Raw genomic sequence first — 20,272 nt, 5'->3', positions numbered from 1 at the left:
CTGCTACTGAATATAAATTAATCTTTCTCTCGATTCCTGTTTTCAGGAATCCTGTTTTCCATTCTCTAATTGGCTTTACCCTTCAAAATATCCATGCTGTTTTTCCTAAGTTTTACATCATTTCTTGCCCCAGTGAACCTAAACTGGTGCCTTGTCATCTATCTAGGTTTCTTTATGGAGGGACTCCTTACATCACTGAATTCATAGACCATCTGAGCACATCATCAGCACTTTTTTCCACAACTGAATGTGCTGTCATTAGCCTGGTATTTCATCAAAGTAAACCAGATTGTTAAGTAGCAAATGCGAAGTCTGTGCTTCAGTATATTATCTTATTTAACTTTTTTTTCTCCTCATGAGTTCCTCATGAGGCATAGCAAAAAGTGTTCAGATCTACTTCTTTCTCCATCCTTTCAGTTTGGCACTGAGATAGTAGTAGGGATTGGCAAAGTGCTGATCTGAATATGTGCCATATTTTCATAGATGATGCCATCTGATCTCCATGTAGATATTCATTTTCCATTTCTTTTAAATCCTTGCATCCTTTAGAGAGGTGAGTGCCTGAACGGTATTGGACCAAGAAAAGGAGAGGCTCGCCATAGACCATCTGCAGCCCAGATACCCAGCATTATAGTAACATACAGCAACACACAAGGTGTAGAGCTTCCTTCTGGATACAGCTCTGGTTTCCTAAGCCCTAAGATCAAAAGCCACAGGCAGAATAACAACTTCAATAGCTGAGTGGTGCAAGACAGAATATCACCTTAGCTACTACCTCTGCAAGAACCATGGACCAGCTGAATCCAGAAGACCATCCTACATCACTCTGAAACACTCCTACAAACACCCAACACAAGACAAGCAAGGATAAAATCAAGGGGAGTAACCTGTTCAGCATCAGAACTGTCTCCAGTGGTTCACTTCTTGATCTGAATCACATTGCAATTTTATTATTTCTTCTTTATGCAGCTCATAAAGTTATTTCTTTCGCTTGGATTTTACTCTTCTCAGGTATATTCTACCACATCATGGATCCTACCTACAAGCCTACTATGATTAATTTGAGAGGAAAGGGAAGTATGAGATCCAAAACTGGCCTTTGTTCACTTACTGTGGTTTAACTTCAAAGCTATTTGAGGAAGAACTTACTTTACTTTCTGGAGATGCTTTCTTCGTTATTGAAGTTCCTCAAGCAAATGAAAACTTAATCACACAGTCAGTGCTCCCTTCTCTCATTAATAACATATTTTCCTTCATTTTCTTGTACAATGCGATTGAAAGGTAATGCACTTGAGCAGTAATTTGAAGTCTCAGATGTTTATTTTAATTTCTGAGATACTGGGGGAAGAGAAAGGAATCACACTGACGAGTCTACACTCCTTTCCATACTGAGCTTCTTTATCCAATAGTCACTTAAACACCAACTTAACCCACAATTAGCCAACGTTCCAGAGTTATAAGAAGGTTTCTGGAAGCCCCCTCCAACTTCTCTGAAGCATGTTTCATGAGAAGAATGCAGAGTTCAATTCAGTGTTTGTACTGAAATGTCTTATGGCTAATTCAGTACATTTGCCTTCCAGCACTTCACAGTGGTATATCTTTAGATGTGCTTTTCCAAACTAAGCCTTGGGAGAAGATGTAGTTCTCCAAAAAAGCATTGTTCTACATATGTGTGGAAATCTGCACCATTCCCAATTTAGCACTTCAATTTTTGCCTTCTCTAAACAGCAGCATCCTTATAGCCAAGGATTTGTCCACGGTGACTAAATCCATGAGATTGTACTTATTTCCCCAGAAAGGAAAGGAAAACAGTGCTATGAAATAATAGTAATTTTCTGCTTTTCCCTGGTGCTCCTTCTAGAGCATGAGTATAAATGGAAAGAATTAATTTGCGATCTATAGAGGTATGTATCACAAGAATGATGAGGTATAGTCATTCCACAGGGGGAATATATACCTTCTAAACCTAAAAGCACATGGCACAAAGAGCTACTGAAACACTTCTTAACAAGGGAGCCCCAATAGTTCTCCCTTTGGTTGAATGAATGAACCCCACAAGCAATTTTATCCTAAGTAAATCAGTTCTTCTTTATGTCACATCAGAGAAAGCCATAAGACCCTAAAAATGTAACACACTTATTTATTCCTTTGAGAGGAAAACAACTTCAGTGGGTTCCAGAAGACAGAGGGCACTGATTTGAAGCAAATTTTTGGAAACTTACTTGAATTGAGGTTTACTAAGAGAATAGTTATTAAAATTAGAAATGGAGGTGATAATGACTTCTGAAGCAGCCCAATATCAGATCATAAATAACTGGCCAGTTCAGACAGGTAATAAACCACCAAAAGAAACAAAGTGTTCAAAATCTAGGCTGTTTTTATGGAAATAAAATCACAGGCATTAGAAATGGAAAAGAAGTAGTACAGTTCCTCTCTCCACCTCCCACTACCGGATATTGTCTCCAGGCAGAAAACAATATTAAACTGATAATATATACAGCTAGCAACAAAGAAAAAGAAGGGGGGAAACATATCACCTTCAAACAGGAAGTACATTCAAAGATGTTCATTAAGCCTAAGGAATCTTGTTATGACTTACTCTCTTGGCTTTTAAAATTATATGAAAACATGAAACATGTAATTCTTCCCATCCTTTGTCATGAAGGCCATGTGAAAATAGAGAAGAAATGCTAGCAAATTCTGCCTGTTTCATATGGGTTGCAAAAGGTGGAACCTGTCAAGAAAATAGGTCAAAGCTCACACATGCTCTTTCTCGTGTTAGTAAGATGCCATTTGTGTATGGTATGTCATTAAGAGCTAGACCCTTCACTCCTGATATGATTTTACTCCCAAGAAGTATTCTTGAAGACTACACACTCTTCTGTATTCTCTTCCACTTTTAGAGGGTATAAAAAAGAGTATGTCCACGGAAAAGCCCCATGAATCTGCAGCATGTTGTTCTGTCTATCCTTCAGCTCCAACATGTACTAGAGATTAGTTTGTATCTATAAAAAGAACTGCAGCTGCTAGTGCTTGTCTACTTACAAGAGGCTTGAAAGGCATATATTAATTAGGGAGAATTTGTTTGGGAGCACTTCAAAACTCTTGTGTGTACTCCCTATGTAACTAACAGCTCTGACTTTGCTTCACCTCTACCGACACTAGAAAAATCATTCTGGGGAAAGCCTTCAAAACTCATTTCACCTGAATCTGTCTCCAAGTCATCCACATAGTAACCCCAGTGGCATTTGGAATAAATCATTATTAGTTCATATTCCATCTCATCTTAGCAGCTTTATTTGTGTCCTGTATCCTCTATTTGGCAGCCATTCTTTCCGATTTGCTGTCTCTTTACACCCTTTAACAGAGATATGACTGATTGGATTAAAATAATTTAGGACTGAGATGATTCATGTTTCAATTAAAGTCAACTGTACAGCCTGTTCTGCACTGGCGAGACTGCCTGCAGTTTACCATGCACTTGGTATGTTCCAGTGACTTGGAGGTGTGAAAGGACTAGGGCAAAACTGGGGCACTTCCCTTTGGCCTTTTGTGCTACAGCAGCTGTTGACAGAGCAGCCTGCTGGCAAAGGCAACAGCAAGCACTGTTGTGAGTTCACAGACATGCTTTTTACCTCCATGGGCTGCAGCTCAGATTCAAACTTGGATCAGAAGTAAAAATGTTTCGTCTGATCCTCCAAGCGATTCTGCAAAACTGCTGAGTGCTCTACTGGTGGTCCTACAATGAAGGTATCATGATCCCGTGTAACAGAAGGCTGTTCGAAGTCAAGACTGAAGTACTGCCTAGGAAGGCAGCTGCAAGCTGCCAGTCTTTCCAATTTTCACATACTGTCAAGGATCTTAGTTCCTGTGGTTTGCAGGTTACAGCCTCATCTTCCATACTTTTGGGAAACAATTTTCTATCCAGCACTAGGCTAGAAAGTGACATCACATGACATTGAGTAAATTTGCACACATTCTCATGTAAGACAGATACAGACTGCCATCAAAGAGCCTGCAGAACAGAGGTGTAAACACAGTTTTACTAGCATTATCGTAACCAACAGAAAGAAAAGGTCTCTCTCCACTCTGGTAGCAAAGAGTGGTTTTTCTTTTTGAAGTCCTATGTAAAACCAACAGCAAGTTTGACATTCAGAAAAAAAAAAAAAGGCAACTCCAATGCTTTTTGGGGGTCTCTACACCCCTTAAGGCATAATGTGGATAAATTTCATGTGCCCTTATTTCTCTCAGTGTGACTGGTGCCAGGTATTCCTTAGGCCATTGCAGGAAGTGCTACCGTGTAGCCCTCATCCTTCTCTCATCCCTCGAGGAAGGATATTAGCCTCTCAGTAACTCTGGCAGGGCAGCTGCATGTCTCTGCTTCTGAAACAATTTCCACAGGACTCTGAAGAGGGCCTTTATCTGCAAAGCAACGTTAGTATCAGTCTATGGTATTTCAGTTGTTGAGCAACAGGTATCTCAGTTTAAACACTTGTGCTTGTAGCTTTGCAGTTGTTAATGTCATAGGAATGTGAAAAGTCCCACGTTATAAATAGGTTTATATAAAAGCACTCTTATAACAAAGAAATAACTGATGACTACTGTCATGCCTAGCAACCTTAGAGACGGTCTACAGTCCCATGCACTAAGCATTTTATATAGAACAAAAAAGGAGGTTACTGTATCTTCCTCACCCCACCAGATTTGCAGCCTAAATGCTCATTTTCAAACTTGTAAATAGGACAACTTATAAATCTTGACAACCGTGAACTTCACACATCCCTTATCAGGACAGTAGACTGAATAGATGATCAGTGCAGTGTAAGCCTAATAAAGCCAGTAAAGTTTTTCAAGAGCCAATATAGCCTTATTAGTCTAATATAAAGTGCAACACTAGGAAGAAAAAAAAAAAAGGAAAGAAAAAAGCTCTTTTTTAGAGAAAAGTACTTCTTCATTAGCTTGGTTACAGCAGTCCTGCCAGCAGCCGGGTTCCGCTGGAGAGACAGCACGGGAATTCTATGTACCTGGCTCACAGAGCAAAGCAAATGCTGGAAGAGTCATGTCAGCATAGGAAAATGCTGGTACATTTTTCAAACACTGATATCACCTCACTGGGTACAGAGGTGTCAGGATCTCATGATATTAGGCCACAGTGCTTGTCTCATGGTGGTTGGTTGGCATACTACCTAGAAACACTTTCTGGCAATGAAATTGACTCTTAAGATTAAGACTCACCTGAAACTGGGGATAAATAGTAGGACCAGTGGCTGGGAAAAATGGAAAGGGATTCATCCCTCTTGTCAGAAACCTTTTTCTCATTCCTTAATTTTTTAAGCTTACACAAACAGCAGTATTGATTGAGAGTCAGTATAAAAAACATTTCTGACTGCTTTCAGGGAAGTTGTAACCAACCCTTGCCAATGAGATTTTATATGGGAGTCCATTTTTAATATCCACTTTCATTTGGGCTACTAGAATACATACACAGTCATGAAGCACAGAAATTCACATTAAAAAAAAAGCCTAATTAGGCCTTCTGATGCTATCTGTTACTTGAAGAATAAGTAGAATTAGTGGAAATGCTTTTTAACTTTATCAGGCTTAAGTCAACCCTCAGATATGCTGTAGAGCAGAAAGAGAGAGCTGCAGCTCAGGTTAAACTGTCTCAGCAAGCAATCTAACGCAGGCATGACCTGAAAAAAAGCTCATGGTGTGCCTCTTAGTCCATCGCTGTCTGGTGCTTACATTTATGGACTTGTATGTGATTTTCTTATATTACAGTTTATTCTGGAGATAGCTACCTCCTACATTAGTAATGGGAAACATTATGATAGTGCAGTTACAATGCACATTACATTATATAAGTTTACATGTGTTTCTTCCTCCCCGCAAAGAATCTGCTCTCAGTAACACCATCCAGGTTCAGCATTTTATTTTGTTAGGAATAATTAGATTCAGCCACTAAGAATGTGACTATGACATATATGTTAAAAAAAAAAAAAAAAAGAGTTGCTCAAGGGAACTTTTGCAAAGCATGCTTTATCCACAAAGTAAAAACAAAGCCATTATTCATTTTCCTCGGTATTTAGTGTTCACTGTAACTACCACATGTGTACAAGAAGACAGTTCAGAGACAGCCACAAAAATCTGACACTACATAATTGGATAGCACAAGTGCTCCTACGTAAAGTTTCATAAAGGACTTTTCTTGAATAGACTGTGGGACACTTAGAGGCATGGTTACAATTACTGTATGTTTTCGATTGACTAGAAAGAACAGAACACCTGTACCCTGCCACAAAGTGCCATGCCTGAAGGTTCACACAGAAAGTGACCAAACACCTAATGTAAAAGCCCTTCCTTCAAAACCCCTAGTACTTTAAAATGTACTATCTGTGCCCAAATGTGCACTTTGGACTGTATAATTGATTTTTAACATTTTTTTTCAGATGCCTAAAGTTAATCGCATGCATAGACATTTACACAACCCCTCAGGATACATAATTGAAACGAGAGAGTTAAAAGTACATTAGGTCTGTACTAAAAGTTACTGGATTTTGCTGATATTTTTCCAGTTCAGTATTTGCTGCTAACTCCATGCAACTGTACATTAATAAGCCTCCTAAGTTCGACACTTTGTAAAGCCAAGGTTAATACTGATAGATAACTTGTGCCGCAAACTGTGATTTGATGTAGAAAGCAGTAAGCACTTTGATAAAACCAACTCTTACAAAGAGGAGAAAGGACAGTACTGCAACAATGCAAAGCTAGAATCAGAAGTTGAAGATTCTATTTTTGTGCTTTTTCCCCATCTTTTATGGGTGACCTTGGGCAAATCACTTAATCATCTCGTATATCGGTATTGCTAGCTGTAAAATAGGGATAATATCCTCTTCATCATCATGAGGCTACTCTCTAGCTTTTGCAGTTCATTCCAAGATTCACAACTGGAAATAATACTTCTTTTTTCAACTGCTCACATTTTCATCTTTCACTACATGGTTATCAAAAAGTCTGAAGAATTCATTGTGAAATAATTACAGATGAAAGCCAGAGACTGTACTGAAGTGTATAAGGGATGCATAGTAATTCATTTTCTCAGCAGGAGGTACTCAACAGAAATAATTTATAGACACACTCACCAAATTGACTTCAGTTACCACTTACAGGTATATTTTACTTTGTTACAAGAGTGAAGTAGAATCAGCACTTTAATGGTAAAACATAACTAATAAAAATATGTATTATGCAATTGAATACATTCTTTGAAGAGCCCTATGTATAATAATGTATTACCTTGAGGAAGCTGTATATTACAAATCACCGAATCAAGTTTTTCCTCTACTATACATAAGTTAAAAGAAAAACTATCCATGGAGAAGGCACTGAAACAGACCTATGGGGAGACGCATGCAATTTACCCGGTACAATCTTAAGTGAGAGATCCTTGAAAGAGGGCTGATGCATCATGGGTAAGGTTTCTGCTCTACTAATGGGCAAAAATTATCAGTGGGAGAAGGAAGTTATTGAAGGAAAGAATAGGATTATATTATCAAGAACTCTAAGCATCAATTCCAGTGTCTGGAGAGTGTGGCTATCATTACAAAGCTCTGGATTCTAATGCATCTGCCCAGTGCTGGGCTGTGATTTTGAGAAAATCAGATCTCCATCAGACTTTGAGTAGTATTAATATGTATTAGACTGGTCATAGTTGTAAACACATAACTGAAGAATAGCCAAAGAATACAATTTCAGGTTATACCTCTCCCTCTATTTGTTTATATTAGAAATACTATGAAAGTCCACTTAAAAATGAGGAAAAATTAGAAGCAGGTTTAAAAACAAACCAGGATTTTTTTTCTCTTTTTAAACTACACGTTTCAGATCTGAATCTAGAAACTCCTTCCCAATACCATTACTCACCTTCATCCTGTTGCACTGCGTGCAGAGAGTCTGCTCAACTCAGTCCTCATCTCCTAGAGATTCTTCTCATTTTGCCCAGTCCCAGCAGAGACCAGTCATCTCTTTGCTAGCTACTCCAGAGGGCAGGCCTTCACTTACCGTCTCCAAGGGCCTGACGTGAAATAGCTGTTTCTCACCTCACCTCTCTTTGTAACCCTGACCTCTGGAGACCCCGTAAGCCCAGATCTCTGCTCCTTTTACCAGGCAGATCCTATGGCCAAGATACTCATCCATCACCCCAAGGATGGTCCTGGAGCAGCCCAGCCTTCAAGCCCTCCGGGGTCTTGCCTCCCAGAAGTGTCACCATCTCCTAGTTCTCCCTACTTCACACTTACAGTACCCCTTTCCAAGCAATTTCCAATGTTCTCAGGCAGCAGTGCCAGCATTAATTAAATACAGCCCCCTCCTGGCTTTTAAAGGAAGCATGGATGCTTCGACCTTAGCATGTAAACAGATGGAATCCAGGTTTATAATAATCCCTCAACTGTTATTTAAAAATATGAATCCTTTTGATGCTGCTGTCCTCAGCTGAAGTCTCTGAGTAACAGAAGCACATGTCAGAACCCTTTAAGTGTATTGATACATCTTATTCGAAGTGCTGTTTTCCAGATGCACTAATTAAAACTCACTTTCTGCTGCTGTTCAGCGAAGTAAGAAGTGTGATTAATCTTATGAAGGACGGAGTTGAGGTAGTAGCATCAGGCAGCTCAGTGGTAGGTCACAATCACTGGATAGATTCCTTCTGAAAATCATTTCTTATCTGAAAAAGAAAAAAAGAAAAAAAAACCTAACACACCAATCTTTCAGGTCCTGGATCATTATGTTCAATCAGATAAGAAATGGATCATGCAGTTTTGACAGTAAAAGCACACTTTGCACACTGCAGGGGTCATTTATTTCATCTGAAGGAATTAAAAACATGAAAGCTCCATGAAACATCCTGTGAAACTCCATTTCAATAAATCACAGCCATTTTAATTCCTGATTTATCCCAAATTGTTACTTAAGAGGATGGCCAAGAACAAAGGAAGCAAAAAAGAAAACATAATTCACAATTTATCAAAATAAAGTGGCTGTAAATTAGACAGAGAATCCTGAAGTGTCATGAAACACAATACCTTTGTACAAAACATGTTTCTCCTCTTTCCTATTGTAGGCCACTATCACCGAAAGGAACAGGACAGTTACCATCTGGCGTCAGATTTCCCCTTGCTTCTTTCACTGACTCAAACCTCCTCGAGTTTTCTCACGTGTAGGACCCAAACCATAGTGATTTCAGAGAAAGGGCTAAGGAGGCCACAGCATGGGTTAGAGAGCTATATCTGCCAGCTTCCTTTCATTATGCTGCCTCCTGAAATGGAAAGAATCCCCATCACAGCCGAACATGCTCCATTTTTACTGGGTCACAGCACAAAGGCAATTGCTTATTAGATCAGGTCATGAACATGGCAATAGCTTGAGCTGCCTGAATTCCAGATTTTAAAAATGAAATTACCACAGGAGTTTTCAAAACTATGCAGCTGACTGTCCAGCATCATTGGAAACTATTTCTGGGAAACATAGGATTTGGGTTTTAGGTAACATCAGTGCATTTCTTTTGCTAAAAGCTGGCCAGGGCCACATGGCCTTACCAGCAAAGCCATGCAGGTAGGAACAGTCCTTACAGCAGTAAGGACTTACTATATAATACTTCAGTCTCATGAAGTAGATCCTGATAGAAGCTGAGTTCCAGAGAAATGTAATTTCTCACCCACTTTTTAAGGAGGATTCTCTGAGAGCTGAAGCACTTCACAGAGATCTCAAATGAGCTCTAAATTTGCCAATTAACAATGTTAAAACAAAAGAAAACAAAAAGTCCCATGGCAGTAAAGCAACATCCACCACTGAGCACTTTGTGTCTTAATGATTAGTTTCCTACTTGCTTAAGATTTTCACAATAGTAGTATCTCATCCCCAGTTTTAGACCTCTTAGGAGTGAAGAGATATCTGAAAAAGGATCCTGCTTGTGCAAGGAATATTTAGTGGAACTTCAGCAACTGAAATACTTTGGCTAAGTATTAATGCAACAGTCTCAGCTATTATATATTCAGTGCAAATTACACTCAAAGTATCGGTTGATTTGACAAGTCAAGAGGACACCATGAGGTTTCTGTTTCAATATAAAACTAACTCGTAGGCACTTGTCTTCCCTTGCTTCCTCCCTCCAAGAGCTAGTGGCTTGGTTCTACCTAAGAAACACTGGCTCCAGCAGAATCACTTGACTTCAGTTATAATTTGACTGTTATTATTTTACTTAATCTCAATTTGCAAGATCTCTTAAAAAAAAAATCACACAGCACATATTTCATTGCAACATTCACTCTGCAACAGAAACTGGAACATTAACACAGGGTTTTCTTGCAAGCTGTACAATAACCTAACCTTTGAATTGCCTTTCTTAGAAGACTTTGTGGCATGTCATTGTCATTTTAAACCGTTCTGAATTAATTCAGTTTGATTTGTCTTACTACTTAAAAACCAGCACGCAGCACATTCATTAGGGATCACACTGGCCTGTGGCAGCCAGCACACTCCCTCACCCTGCCCTTCTAATCTAGCCATAAGCCCCTGTAACTCTTCCAGAAGTATTACAACACATCTTGGCCATCCGTAAATTGTGCGAGCAGCTCTACCTCTCATTGTTGGATAAGCCAAAGGGTTTAATACATCAAGTGTCTGAGCTTCTTACAACCGGAGGTCATGAATCCATACATACAGTAACAATGTGAACCACAGGAGTTAAAAGCTACTGCTAGTATAGCCCTATGCCACAGACATAGCTGGAAATTAGGATAAAATGCAAGAATGGTTAAGAAGATTGGCAACATGGAATCTGGGGACCAAAGTCATTCCAGGTCCTTAGGAATCTGTGAATCCACATTTACTGCAGCAGTGATGTGTTTAGGCCTATTATCCCTGAGTGCTTTGAGTTCAGTTCCTCCTTTACTGCCAGTACGACTGAAAGCACTAAGAAAGGAATGGACGAACGTGCAAATGAAAACTGAGATGACTTTGATTACATCATTACTAAATAGCTAAGTCCTCCTCTGAAGCTGTTCTGTCACTGTATTCTGTTGGAGAATTTGCGTACAAACTCCTATGGATGCTGAGTAGCAAATATCTAGTTTTGGACAGAAATCTCTTGTGTAGATTTATGTAGCTGGCAAAGCAGATTGCTAGAATAAATGTACTAAAGGAAAACCGTTGTGTTCAGGTTTAAATCTAGTTTGTTCTATTTCATTTTTAATATGCACACTACTCCAACAATAGTTTACTCTGGTGTACCTGCTCAGGCACTGGTGTTAAACAAATATACTTCATGCTTGAAGAGCCAGGAAAATTTCTCTGGGATGTTGAAAGGTGGGGCACTGGGATGCTACCCTTTGAAACACCCATACACCTGCAGTAATTCCCCAGTGGCTGCCAAGATTATTAGAAAATCTTTAAAATTATCTTTACCCACAACTACAAAGTGGCCAAAGAATTATTTGTAGGGCACTGAGAGAAAAGCTGCTTAGGCAGCTCACCTGTTCTATTAATTACCTGCTCTATTTGCAGTTAGATGACAAATTCTCAGAAAAGTGTGGGTCGTTCCACTCCTCCTTACCACACACTTACTGCTTTGATGCAGTGAATGTACCAGTGACAGAGCAAAATATTTGTTAATTCTGGTTTGTTGAAGTAGGTGAGGTGGACAGTCTCTTCATTTGGACCATCCAGGGGTCATAAATCTGTTTTTAAATACTTCTTTTAAAAGGTTTCTGGGAATGTATGTTTTAATGCTCTCCAAATTCTTTAGTTTTCAAGGAAAAGTGGTGCTTGAGTTAAGCCATTATTTGGAAGAGCCAACTGGCTCAGCTTTCTCAGCTAAGTTTACCCTAGTCTTCAGAGGCCACAATTCAAATTGTTTCAATAAACCGACAGGATCAGCTGAACAAATCATCAGATCAAGGCACCAGGTAACCAAGCTGAACAAGACTGATACTCAGCTGGCACCACTTTGTGGTAAGCACCGATGATAATCAGCACTGAGTGAGAGTATGGCATGAAGTCTCTCTGCAACCCTGACAATGCAATTTACCGCAGTACCCAAGTTTATCTTTCAATGGGCAAAGCATTTACTCTGGGAGTGCTGCAAAATTTTGAAGGCTTTGTGTAAAGGGTCCAAACTGTGAGCTTTTTTCCATACCAAAACAGAGGACTGAAGTTTCTGTTTTAAGAAAAGTGCAATGATGGATTAATCAGCCCGCAACTGAAAGTTGCAGAGAGGTATCAAGTGAAACAGACAGGAAGACATTCACAATACCCTTCCCTTCAGAGAGCATGCAATTACACCTGAGTATTTACAGACGAACAGTGAGCTAGAATTAAGAGGCCAACATTTACTTAGATAAACTGAAAAAAGACCAAATTTAAACTTGAAGAGAATTCAAGCTCTTCTTCTGTCTAAGATTGGACCACAAGATTTGTAGATACTGTGTAGGCATTTTGAGGCTGGACTGGCCCCAAGCATGAAAGCAGCCTGGGTTATGAGTCAAGCTGTGCTGCTGGAGTCCATCCCGCTGACGGCCCATCTTGAATTACCTCCTGCCCTAACTCTGCTTTGACCCTGTGCTGGGCACATATGCTAATAATGCAGCTCAGAGAAATGACAGGAACAGTCCAAGAAGGTTACCATATTGACAGCCTTCTTTTTTATTTTTGAGCAAAATTCAAAAAAAAAAAACACCTCATTTTGAGCAAAGATGAGTTGCAATGAGTTTGCCTTTCTATGTTGGCAACACTAGGAACTTTGCAAAAGTAGTAGAAGACTGAAAATGGGAACAACAGATCTCTGTCTTACAAGGTAGAACCACACTAAAAAGATGATTCTCAACTGAGCTATGCTTGGTACATTTCCCTAAGATCTTCTGTAAAGTTTCTGCTAAGTAAAATAACTGTGAAGACCCAAAATACTAGATTCCTTTGGCAGACTTTTTGCCAATGCCAATATTTAAGCTATAATCCCACGTCAATCAGACTGTTACTGGACGTACCTATAGTGTTCGCTTTAATGGAGTTCCTCCAGGCTTTTATTAGAGGGGAAGTGAAAACTGGGGGTTGTTTTGCAAATTGATTTTATTCACTAATGACAGAAGGAACAGACCACTGAATCTCCAGCCCCCTTACACAGCATGTGCAAAGGACGGTGGTAAGCAATAAACGCAGTCACAAATGTAAAGGCTTCATTTACTGGAGCTGATGGAGAGCAAATGCACCCTAGATCTGTGTTCTTCTAAAAGTGAGCTCTTCTGTTGCAACAGCCACATCAAAGTCACCACAGAGAAATAACACCTACACAGTGCAAATCAGACTAAAGGTAATATTTTGTTATCGGTTGCAATCAAAGTAACAAAAGCTCTCAGAAAGCCACACTCATCACTCGCTCACCACTACTTCTGCACTCAGAACTGTAACCCCTTCAGTGGCCGAGGGAAAGAGATCAGATGTCAAAAGCATTATCCCAGGAGAAAGCACGTCCGTACTTTGTGCTGCAATGTATTACTTTACTCGCTATTTCCCTAACAGCGTCACTGGCGAGGAGCCCCTCAGTAGCGGAGGAGGCCAGCCTTGCTGAGGGCAATCACTCTTTTACTTCTCCGTCTGCAATGGTTGTATCTTCAGTTCACACTTAATGCAACTAAATTGGGCAAACAGCTTATCAAAATGCCTCATAAACATAACCAGGTATGAAATCGTATTACAGGAATTTATGAAATATGTGAGGTGTGGGTTTTTTTGATTGTTTATTTTTAAGAGGAAAACAATCCTGTGACTGATCTGAGGCTGAACAGCCAATGAAGCAGCTAGGGAGACCAGACTGTGATTAGAAAGCTGGACAAAAGACTTGGAGAAAGATTTGGAGAAAACCCAGAATTAACCCTTGGCAGAACTATCAGAATTTCCCAAGAAAGGAAATTGTCCAGGCTGGGCTGAAACTCATGGGTCAAAAGCAAATCACATAGACTGAGTCTCAGAGAAGACTGGACAGTTAAATCTTTAGTAAGCCACTTTCCAGAGAGCAGCTAGGGTTGTCTGCATAGGATGGCCTGCCAGCAGTCTCTAGTTTTCAACTGGTGATCCTGGAGGTGTTTCACAGAACTATTGCAAGGCCATTGGTAGGTCAGCAACATTTTTGTAAAACATTGTTTAAAATGAAAGTTTAATACTGTGACCAGTGCCTGCTAGAAAAAGAGGATCAGGGATTCTGTCCCTCCAAAAGACCAGCACAAGTCATCGGGAACCAGTCTGTAGGCTGCCTTAGAGACTGCTGAGCAGGTTGAGCTCCCATACTTTCAAATTCTCTGGCCTTGAGTGATTTAACTATCAATGCACAAGCTAGCAGATTCAACCTTGTTTCAAACAAATCCAAATTCTGAAGCAGAACCCATCAGCCTCCTGTCAGAACAGGATGACAGGCCAACCTGCAGTCTTCCTTGACAACGTTCTCCAGGGAGCAGATTCCAAGTTTTTAGCGGTCTTGTAAAGGTTCAGCTCTATGCCCTTAAATGTTCATATGATTTTTTTCAATCCCGCGTAGAACAGAATAATCTAACAGATCATCACTTTATTTATCATCAAATACAGATAATTTCCCCCCGTATGTATCACATTTTCCAGCTAAGTCACTGTTTCTGCTACTTTACCAGGTTTTCTCATCTGCAGGAGAACTACTTGTGATTTTGCAGCTTTTGTTATTTAAAGAGGGCTTCTACAAGCCAGCAGACTTGATGAGGACTTCAACGGATGGCAGAGAGCAAAGGCTAACTCCAAGGAGAGCAAAGCATGTATTTTCATCCTGATATTTATTAACACAGATCCACTGCAAAAATCCTCTGACAATTACAATTCCTACCCCTTAAACATGCTACTCTGGGGCTGTGGAGGGTTTTAAATACACATAGCATATGATGAAACTAGTACAGAGTACACAGAAGTGCCACAGAAGGTCAGATCAGGTTCTGCCCTCATTTATTTCCACCGAATCTTCCCAAAGGGAATCAAAGCCTCTCGGTGCAATGTTAGCAAGATGGAGGCTTACAGCATGGTAAAAGCACTGTTCAACGCTGAAAAATGAAACAGCTCTTGAAGTTCTGAAGCTCTTGTGGCAGAAGGGCAAAAGATGCTGAGCGCTTTTTGTTGCGCTGACTTTAGGATCCCACAACGACCCGCCGGGCCTGTCCCTGGTGCTGAAGCGGCCGTTACGCCGCGGGCACGCGCACCTAACGGCCGGGCCGCGAGGCAGCGCCAGCCTGTCGGGTTTGGGGGTTTTGGTGGTTTTTAATTTTATTTTTTAACTCGTAAAAGGGTGGCTGGCGGCCAGGAGCAGCCTCCCGCGCGTTCAGCCTGGCGGGACAGGCGGGCGGGCTGACACGAGGAGGCAGCCGCTGACGAGGCCGAGGGTGAAACCGGCCTCGCGGCTCTCTGACAGGGGCCTGCGGGACACTGAGAGCGGGCAAGTAAAAAAAAAAAATAGTAGTATAATAAATAAATAAATAAATAGAAATAACTCCGACGCAGCGGGGAAGGCAGCGATTTGCCACGTGATCCGGCGGGGAGGAGGCCGGCGGGTGGAGGCTGCAGCCGAGCCCCGCCGAGGGCGCCCCCGCTCCCCCCCCCCCCGGCCGCCATTTCGTGCCTCGCCGCCTCCCTGCGGGCAGCGGCGCCCCCCGGCCCCAAGTACCTGCTGCCCCGGCGCTCGGCTCCCCACAGCCTGCTGCCACTTTCCTGCTCTGCCACAACGCCAAGAGGCGATCTCAGTTCACAGCCGGCCGCTACAAAGCGGCACGGAAAGTAACGGTCCCCGCACCAACAGCGGCTCCCCTCACGCTCCTCCCAGCCCAGCCGGGGGGCGCCGGGCACGCTCCGGGGGGCGGCCGCCGCTTGCGGGGCCCTCAGGGGCGGGCGGTGCCGCCGCCCTTCCCCGCTCCCCTCTGCCCTGGTGTCCGCAAGCGCCGCCCGCTGAGGGCCCGTGGCTCCCCGGCGGCCCCTGGAGTTACCGGCTGCGCCCCGCGAGCTCCGCTCCGGCGGCCGGGACAGGTGGGTGGCGCCGCGGCGCTGAGGGAAGGAGAGGGGCCCGCCACAGCCGTGGGGCCGGGGAGAGCCCGGAGGCGGCTCGGCCGCTCAGCCCCGAGCCGCGCAGCCCCCGTGTGGGTCGGGGCAGAGGCGGCGGGGTGGAAAACGGGGGGTCTTGTTCTGGCCCAAGGGGAAAAGCGCCTTTGGCAAGAGGAGGGTACAGGGCGGGAGCCCCTTGCCGCTTTTAAAACTCTCCCCGCGGATTGAAAGTTTCTGTAGTGGAAGGTGTTGCCCAGGGGAGGCTGTGCTGGGAAGGCAGAAAGTAGGTGAGTCATTTGGGTCAAACCTAGCTTCGGGGCGCCTTCTTCACTGAAGATGAAATCCTGCATCGCTGCACCTGTGGGCGTGCACGTAGGGGGACCGTACTCCATCAGGGCGGCGCAGGGAGCCGTGAGGGGGCTCTGAGGTGGTGAACCGACAGGGACAGCGCGGGGTCCCTCCTCTGAGCCGTGCTGTCCCCTCATCGTGCTGTCCCCTCATCGTGCTGTCCCCTCTTCGTGCCGTGCCCAGCCTCCGGCTCGCTGGCAGCGAGCCAGCAGCGTAGAAATCCTGTGACATAGATGTCAGCTCTGGCCCTGGCCCTGTGGAGCTGACAGCGATCTGCACGTAGCCTCTTCAGCCCTTTTTCTCCCCCCCCCCCCCCTTTTTTTTTTCTTCTTGGCTCTTTTCTCTCGTTAAGCCAAAACTGTTGATTAGGATTCCCTGCAGCAAGGCACAAATTAGAGTAGTTGCAGGGTTGCTTTTCTGGTTTCAGCCCAGAGTCAGGCAAGAAGAATAAAAACAAAACAGCAAAGCACGTTGCAGCCGTCTTTCTGGTTCAAGTACCTGCTTTGAAACTAAGCTGCATTTTAATCCAGTTGCTGCTCTTGGCTCAATTAGTGACCTAAAGCTGGTAACCTAAGCACTCTGGCTCCATAGGTAAAAAGGAGTTGGTAACGTTTACCTAAACAACAGGTGTTTGGGTATTTTTTCTCTTTAAAACAAACAAACAAACAAAAACCTTTATATCTTGGTGAAGTAGGTGCCACAGAAGCGTTAAGTATTACATGCTGTAGTGGGTGCCTTTGAAAACCATGATTGAGGTGCTGATAAGGCGAGAAGTTTGTAACACACACTGAGGTCTTTTTGCAATATGGGGGTGAAAGTGGCTGCAAATAGTCTGGACAGGTGTGACTTACGCCCTTCCCAAAGTATCTTCTTTGTCTCTCTCCCCCTCTCCACAGGCGTGGTTTGCAGTTTAACATAGTCTCAAAAGTCGTAAAATCTTCTAAATATGAAGGTTGGCTACTCTATGGTGTGTATTCACTCTTTTGTCATAGTAAAAGGAGGCTGTAGCAGAGTAAAAAAGAGTATTTAATATCGAAAAAAGTGTATTTTTTTTTTTCTCCGTAATGGCGAAAGTATTCATGGCGAATGCTCTGGAAGTGAGAGTAAACTGCAAATTCAATGAATTGGTAAGGCGATACGGGCAGCAGCAAAGGGCCAAACAGAAAGTGGTTTGAGCTGTATTTCTGAAGGCTTTGTGTTACAGAGAAGGGAGAAAACGTTCCATTATGCTGCTCGAGCTGTCTCCCTAAGAATACTATATTCTGTTGGGACCTGTAAACCGCCATGTGAAAAAGATACCGACAAAGCAGAATTTGCTGAAGCCAGGGGTAGAAAGTTTAGTTTCTGAAGAAAGTACAAACTACAAGACTTAAAGCAACTTGACAGAGGAACTCAGAAGTTCTGTCAGAACAGAAGGATTTTGATTAAATGGGTGAACAATATTGTATGTAGAAGTAGAAGGAGGATTAATTGAACTTAGTTTAGGCTGTAGCAGTGAAGGAAAGGAGATGGCAATGAGCTCATCGGAACTGTAGAATAGTTTTGCTTTGGAAGCAATAATGATCTTGTGCTGACAAAATCTTTGCTCCCAGTAGTTACTTCTACTCTCAGTTTGACATTGGCAGGGTAGGAATTAAGAGTTAAAAATGTTTTCCATTGATGATGTATAGAATTTGTATATATTTGTATCGAATTATTTAGTACTGATTAGCCATTATACAGTAAATACATGCTATTTCGTCCTTTTTTCTGGTCCTTCTTGGTGAAGATCTTTTTATCAGCAAATAAATTATAGCTTTTCTCTGCAGTGCAAGTACTTTGCTTGCCCAAAGAAAACGATAAAGGGTTATAGCAACCATGACCTCACAGGTGTCTTTCTGTGTGTCAAAGCACACATTTTGTTGCAGATCAGAAGTCAAATAAACTTTCAAGCAATCTACTTCTGAAATGACACGAATGATACAACTTCATTGCTGCAGTAGCAGTAATTCAAGGCTCTCCCAGGAGCACATCTAACATTGCAATTAAAATACATGATGAGTAATGTGGCCAGCCTAACGAAGTGGTAGCAACTTGAACAATTGGAATTTCCATGACTTGTTTCCTTCCATGTTAATTTAGCATTGACACTAGTGGTTTTTATTTCATTCACTTGATGGCTATGCACTCCCGAGCATGCAGTTGTAGCTTTCCTAAAGTCTTTTCGCTGTAATACCACATGGTCTCCTAGCATATGTGAATTGTTTCCGCTAGTGTAACGCCTCTGACGCAGCTTTGGAGGGATGGCTCTGCCCGGGCTCTGCGGCATTTGCTGGGGGTTGCAGCACGCTTCTGCGCGCAGAGCCTGCTGGCACTGCGGGCCCATGGTGCCTGGTACCCATCCAGCTTCCTCGCAGCTGTTCCTATCAGTCACCTGGGGACAACTCTGGGGGGGCTTTGTGAGCTCTGGACAAATCTTTGTTTTGCTATCTGAAGAGAAAATGTCACCTGGCTCCTGGAATATATATTTTATTCCTTTAAATGTCACTCCTCACATCAGTGGCCTCATTTGACTCAGCATAGCTCCTGTCTGAAGGAAGGGAACTATATGCACGTCATAGGTTTTGACATAGCTGGAGAATGTAGGAAAGAAGGCACCCCAAGAGAAACAAAATGCTGTTATTTGAGCAAACAAAAAGTGATTTTTGGAACAGTCTAATAGGTGGTTATGTAAAGCAACTAAAACCTAATCCAAACACCACAGGCTTCTGAAAGCAAGAGGGTTGTCTACTATATATACACAGTTCATTTCATCCCCAGCTTTCCCAGAAGGTTTTGTGGAGGTTTGTGATGATAGCTATGATGGCACCGTACCTGCTGCACCAGTCCAGTTCCCTGTGTTTGCTCTGGATACATGACATGGTGAATGCATCTGTGTGTCTCGCCTCTGAAAACAAGGCAGGATTGAAATAATCACCTGGGTGGATCACAGGCTTTCTGAACTGCCTGTAGCAGGATTCTGTAGAAGGCAAACAAGACCTATGCTGAGCATCCCCTCAAATGAAGCTGTGACTGCAGCACAGTCTTCTTTACTGTCTGCCGTTCTCCAGAATTAAATACGGAGCTTTCTGCGGGCTCGCAGAGGGGAAACAAAAACAGGAGGAAAGGACTTAGGCCTGGAAGAAGAAAACTGCGGACCTGATAGTGGTTGCATGGGCACATGAAAGAGGTCCTGCTGTGTCGAAGGGCAACGTGGGCCAGGATGCAGGCACATCGCCTGCACTTTCTTTGTAAAAGTGCCAAGCTACGCTGGATGTTTGTATGGACACAGACAGAAACCAAGGCAGTAGAAACAAGTGTCCTCAGCTGAACATGTCATTCAAATGTGAGTGCCCCTAATGAGATTACCACTTTAGTTTCATAGCACCCAACCCAGCCTGAAGGATCTCACAAACCCTTTCAGATGTCCTAAACTGATAAGCAGATGGCATGTTGCGGATGTGAAAGTAGGATAGAAGCACATAGTGTTTGATTAAGCAGCATTTGTTTCTTAATGCTTAGGTCTGTTCAGCTTGCTGTCTGTGCAGTTTTATGCTGTTATCGTTTTTGCCATTTTTATTTATTTATTTATTTTTCAAATGACTGAAGATTTAAGTACAGGATAGTAACATGCATGGAGTTCATCATCCATATAAATGTAACCTCTCTTCTAATATTTTTTTTCTATAATGCTTTCTTTACTAGTGAAGCAATGTCTTGTCGTGTTTGTTTTACTCATGTTTTTCTTATATTTTTCTGAACCTTTGAAATGGAGCCAAAAAAAGGCACTAGAAAAACACAGTGAATTCCT

At 42.3% G+C, this 20,272-nt stretch overlaps 2 protein-coding genes and 1 long non-coding RNA gene across 10 annotated transcripts in view; 2 read left to right on the top strand and 1 right to left on the bottom strand.

Moving 5' to 3' along the window:
- The window catches only part of OPN4 (opsin 4), a 46,111-nt gene extending 30,409 nt beyond the window's left edge, over positions 1–15,702 (top strand). For 3 of the 5 annotated variants that reach the window (XM_080597938.1, XM_080597936.1, XM_080597934.1), the window contains one exon: positions 550–8,585. In XM_080597938.1, coding sequence (XP_080454064.1) covers positions 550–741 — 192 coding nt within the window. In that variant the 3' untranslated portion in view covers positions 742–8,585. Of the gene's footprint in view, positions 1–549; positions 8,586–9,118; positions 12,599–14,690 lie in introns of those variants that run through there. The other 2 variants (XM_080597935.1, XM_080597937.1) reach the window with 2 other exon arrangements.
- Positions 1–15,865, bottom strand: part of LOC308197455 — a 66,582-nt gene extending 50,717 nt beyond the window's left edge. For all 3 annotated transcript variants that reach the window (XR_013952939.1, XR_013952940.1, XR_013952941.1), the window contains exons 1-2: positions 15,725–15,865; positions 8,592–8,722 (exon numbers count right to left, since the gene is read on the bottom strand). This is a non-coding gene — a long non-coding RNA (uncharacterized lncRNA). The remainder of the gene's footprint in view (positions 1–8,591; positions 8,723–15,724) is intronic.
- Positions 15,866–15,940: 75 nt separating this feature from the next.
- LDB3 (LIM domain binding 3) overlaps positions 15,941–20,272 on the top strand; it is a 121,830-nt gene continuing 117,498 nt past the window's right edge. For both annotated transcript variants that reach the window (XM_080597928.1, XM_080597931.1), the window contains exon 1: positions 15,941–16,080. The gene's annotated coding sequence lies outside the window, so the exon portion shown is untranslated. The remainder of the gene's footprint in view (positions 16,081–20,272) is intronic.

Source organism: Anser brachyrhynchus (assembly GCF_964034855.1).
Source record: "Anser brachyrhynchus genome assembly, chromosome: 6".
In the NCBI taxonomy this organism is placed as follows: domain Eukaryota; kingdom Metazoa; phylum Chordata; class Aves; order Anseriformes; family Anatidae; genus Anser; species Anser brachyrhynchus.
The sequence above is the reverse complement of the archived record's forward strand: the minus strand, read 5'-3'. Positions and strand labels throughout refer to the sequence as shown.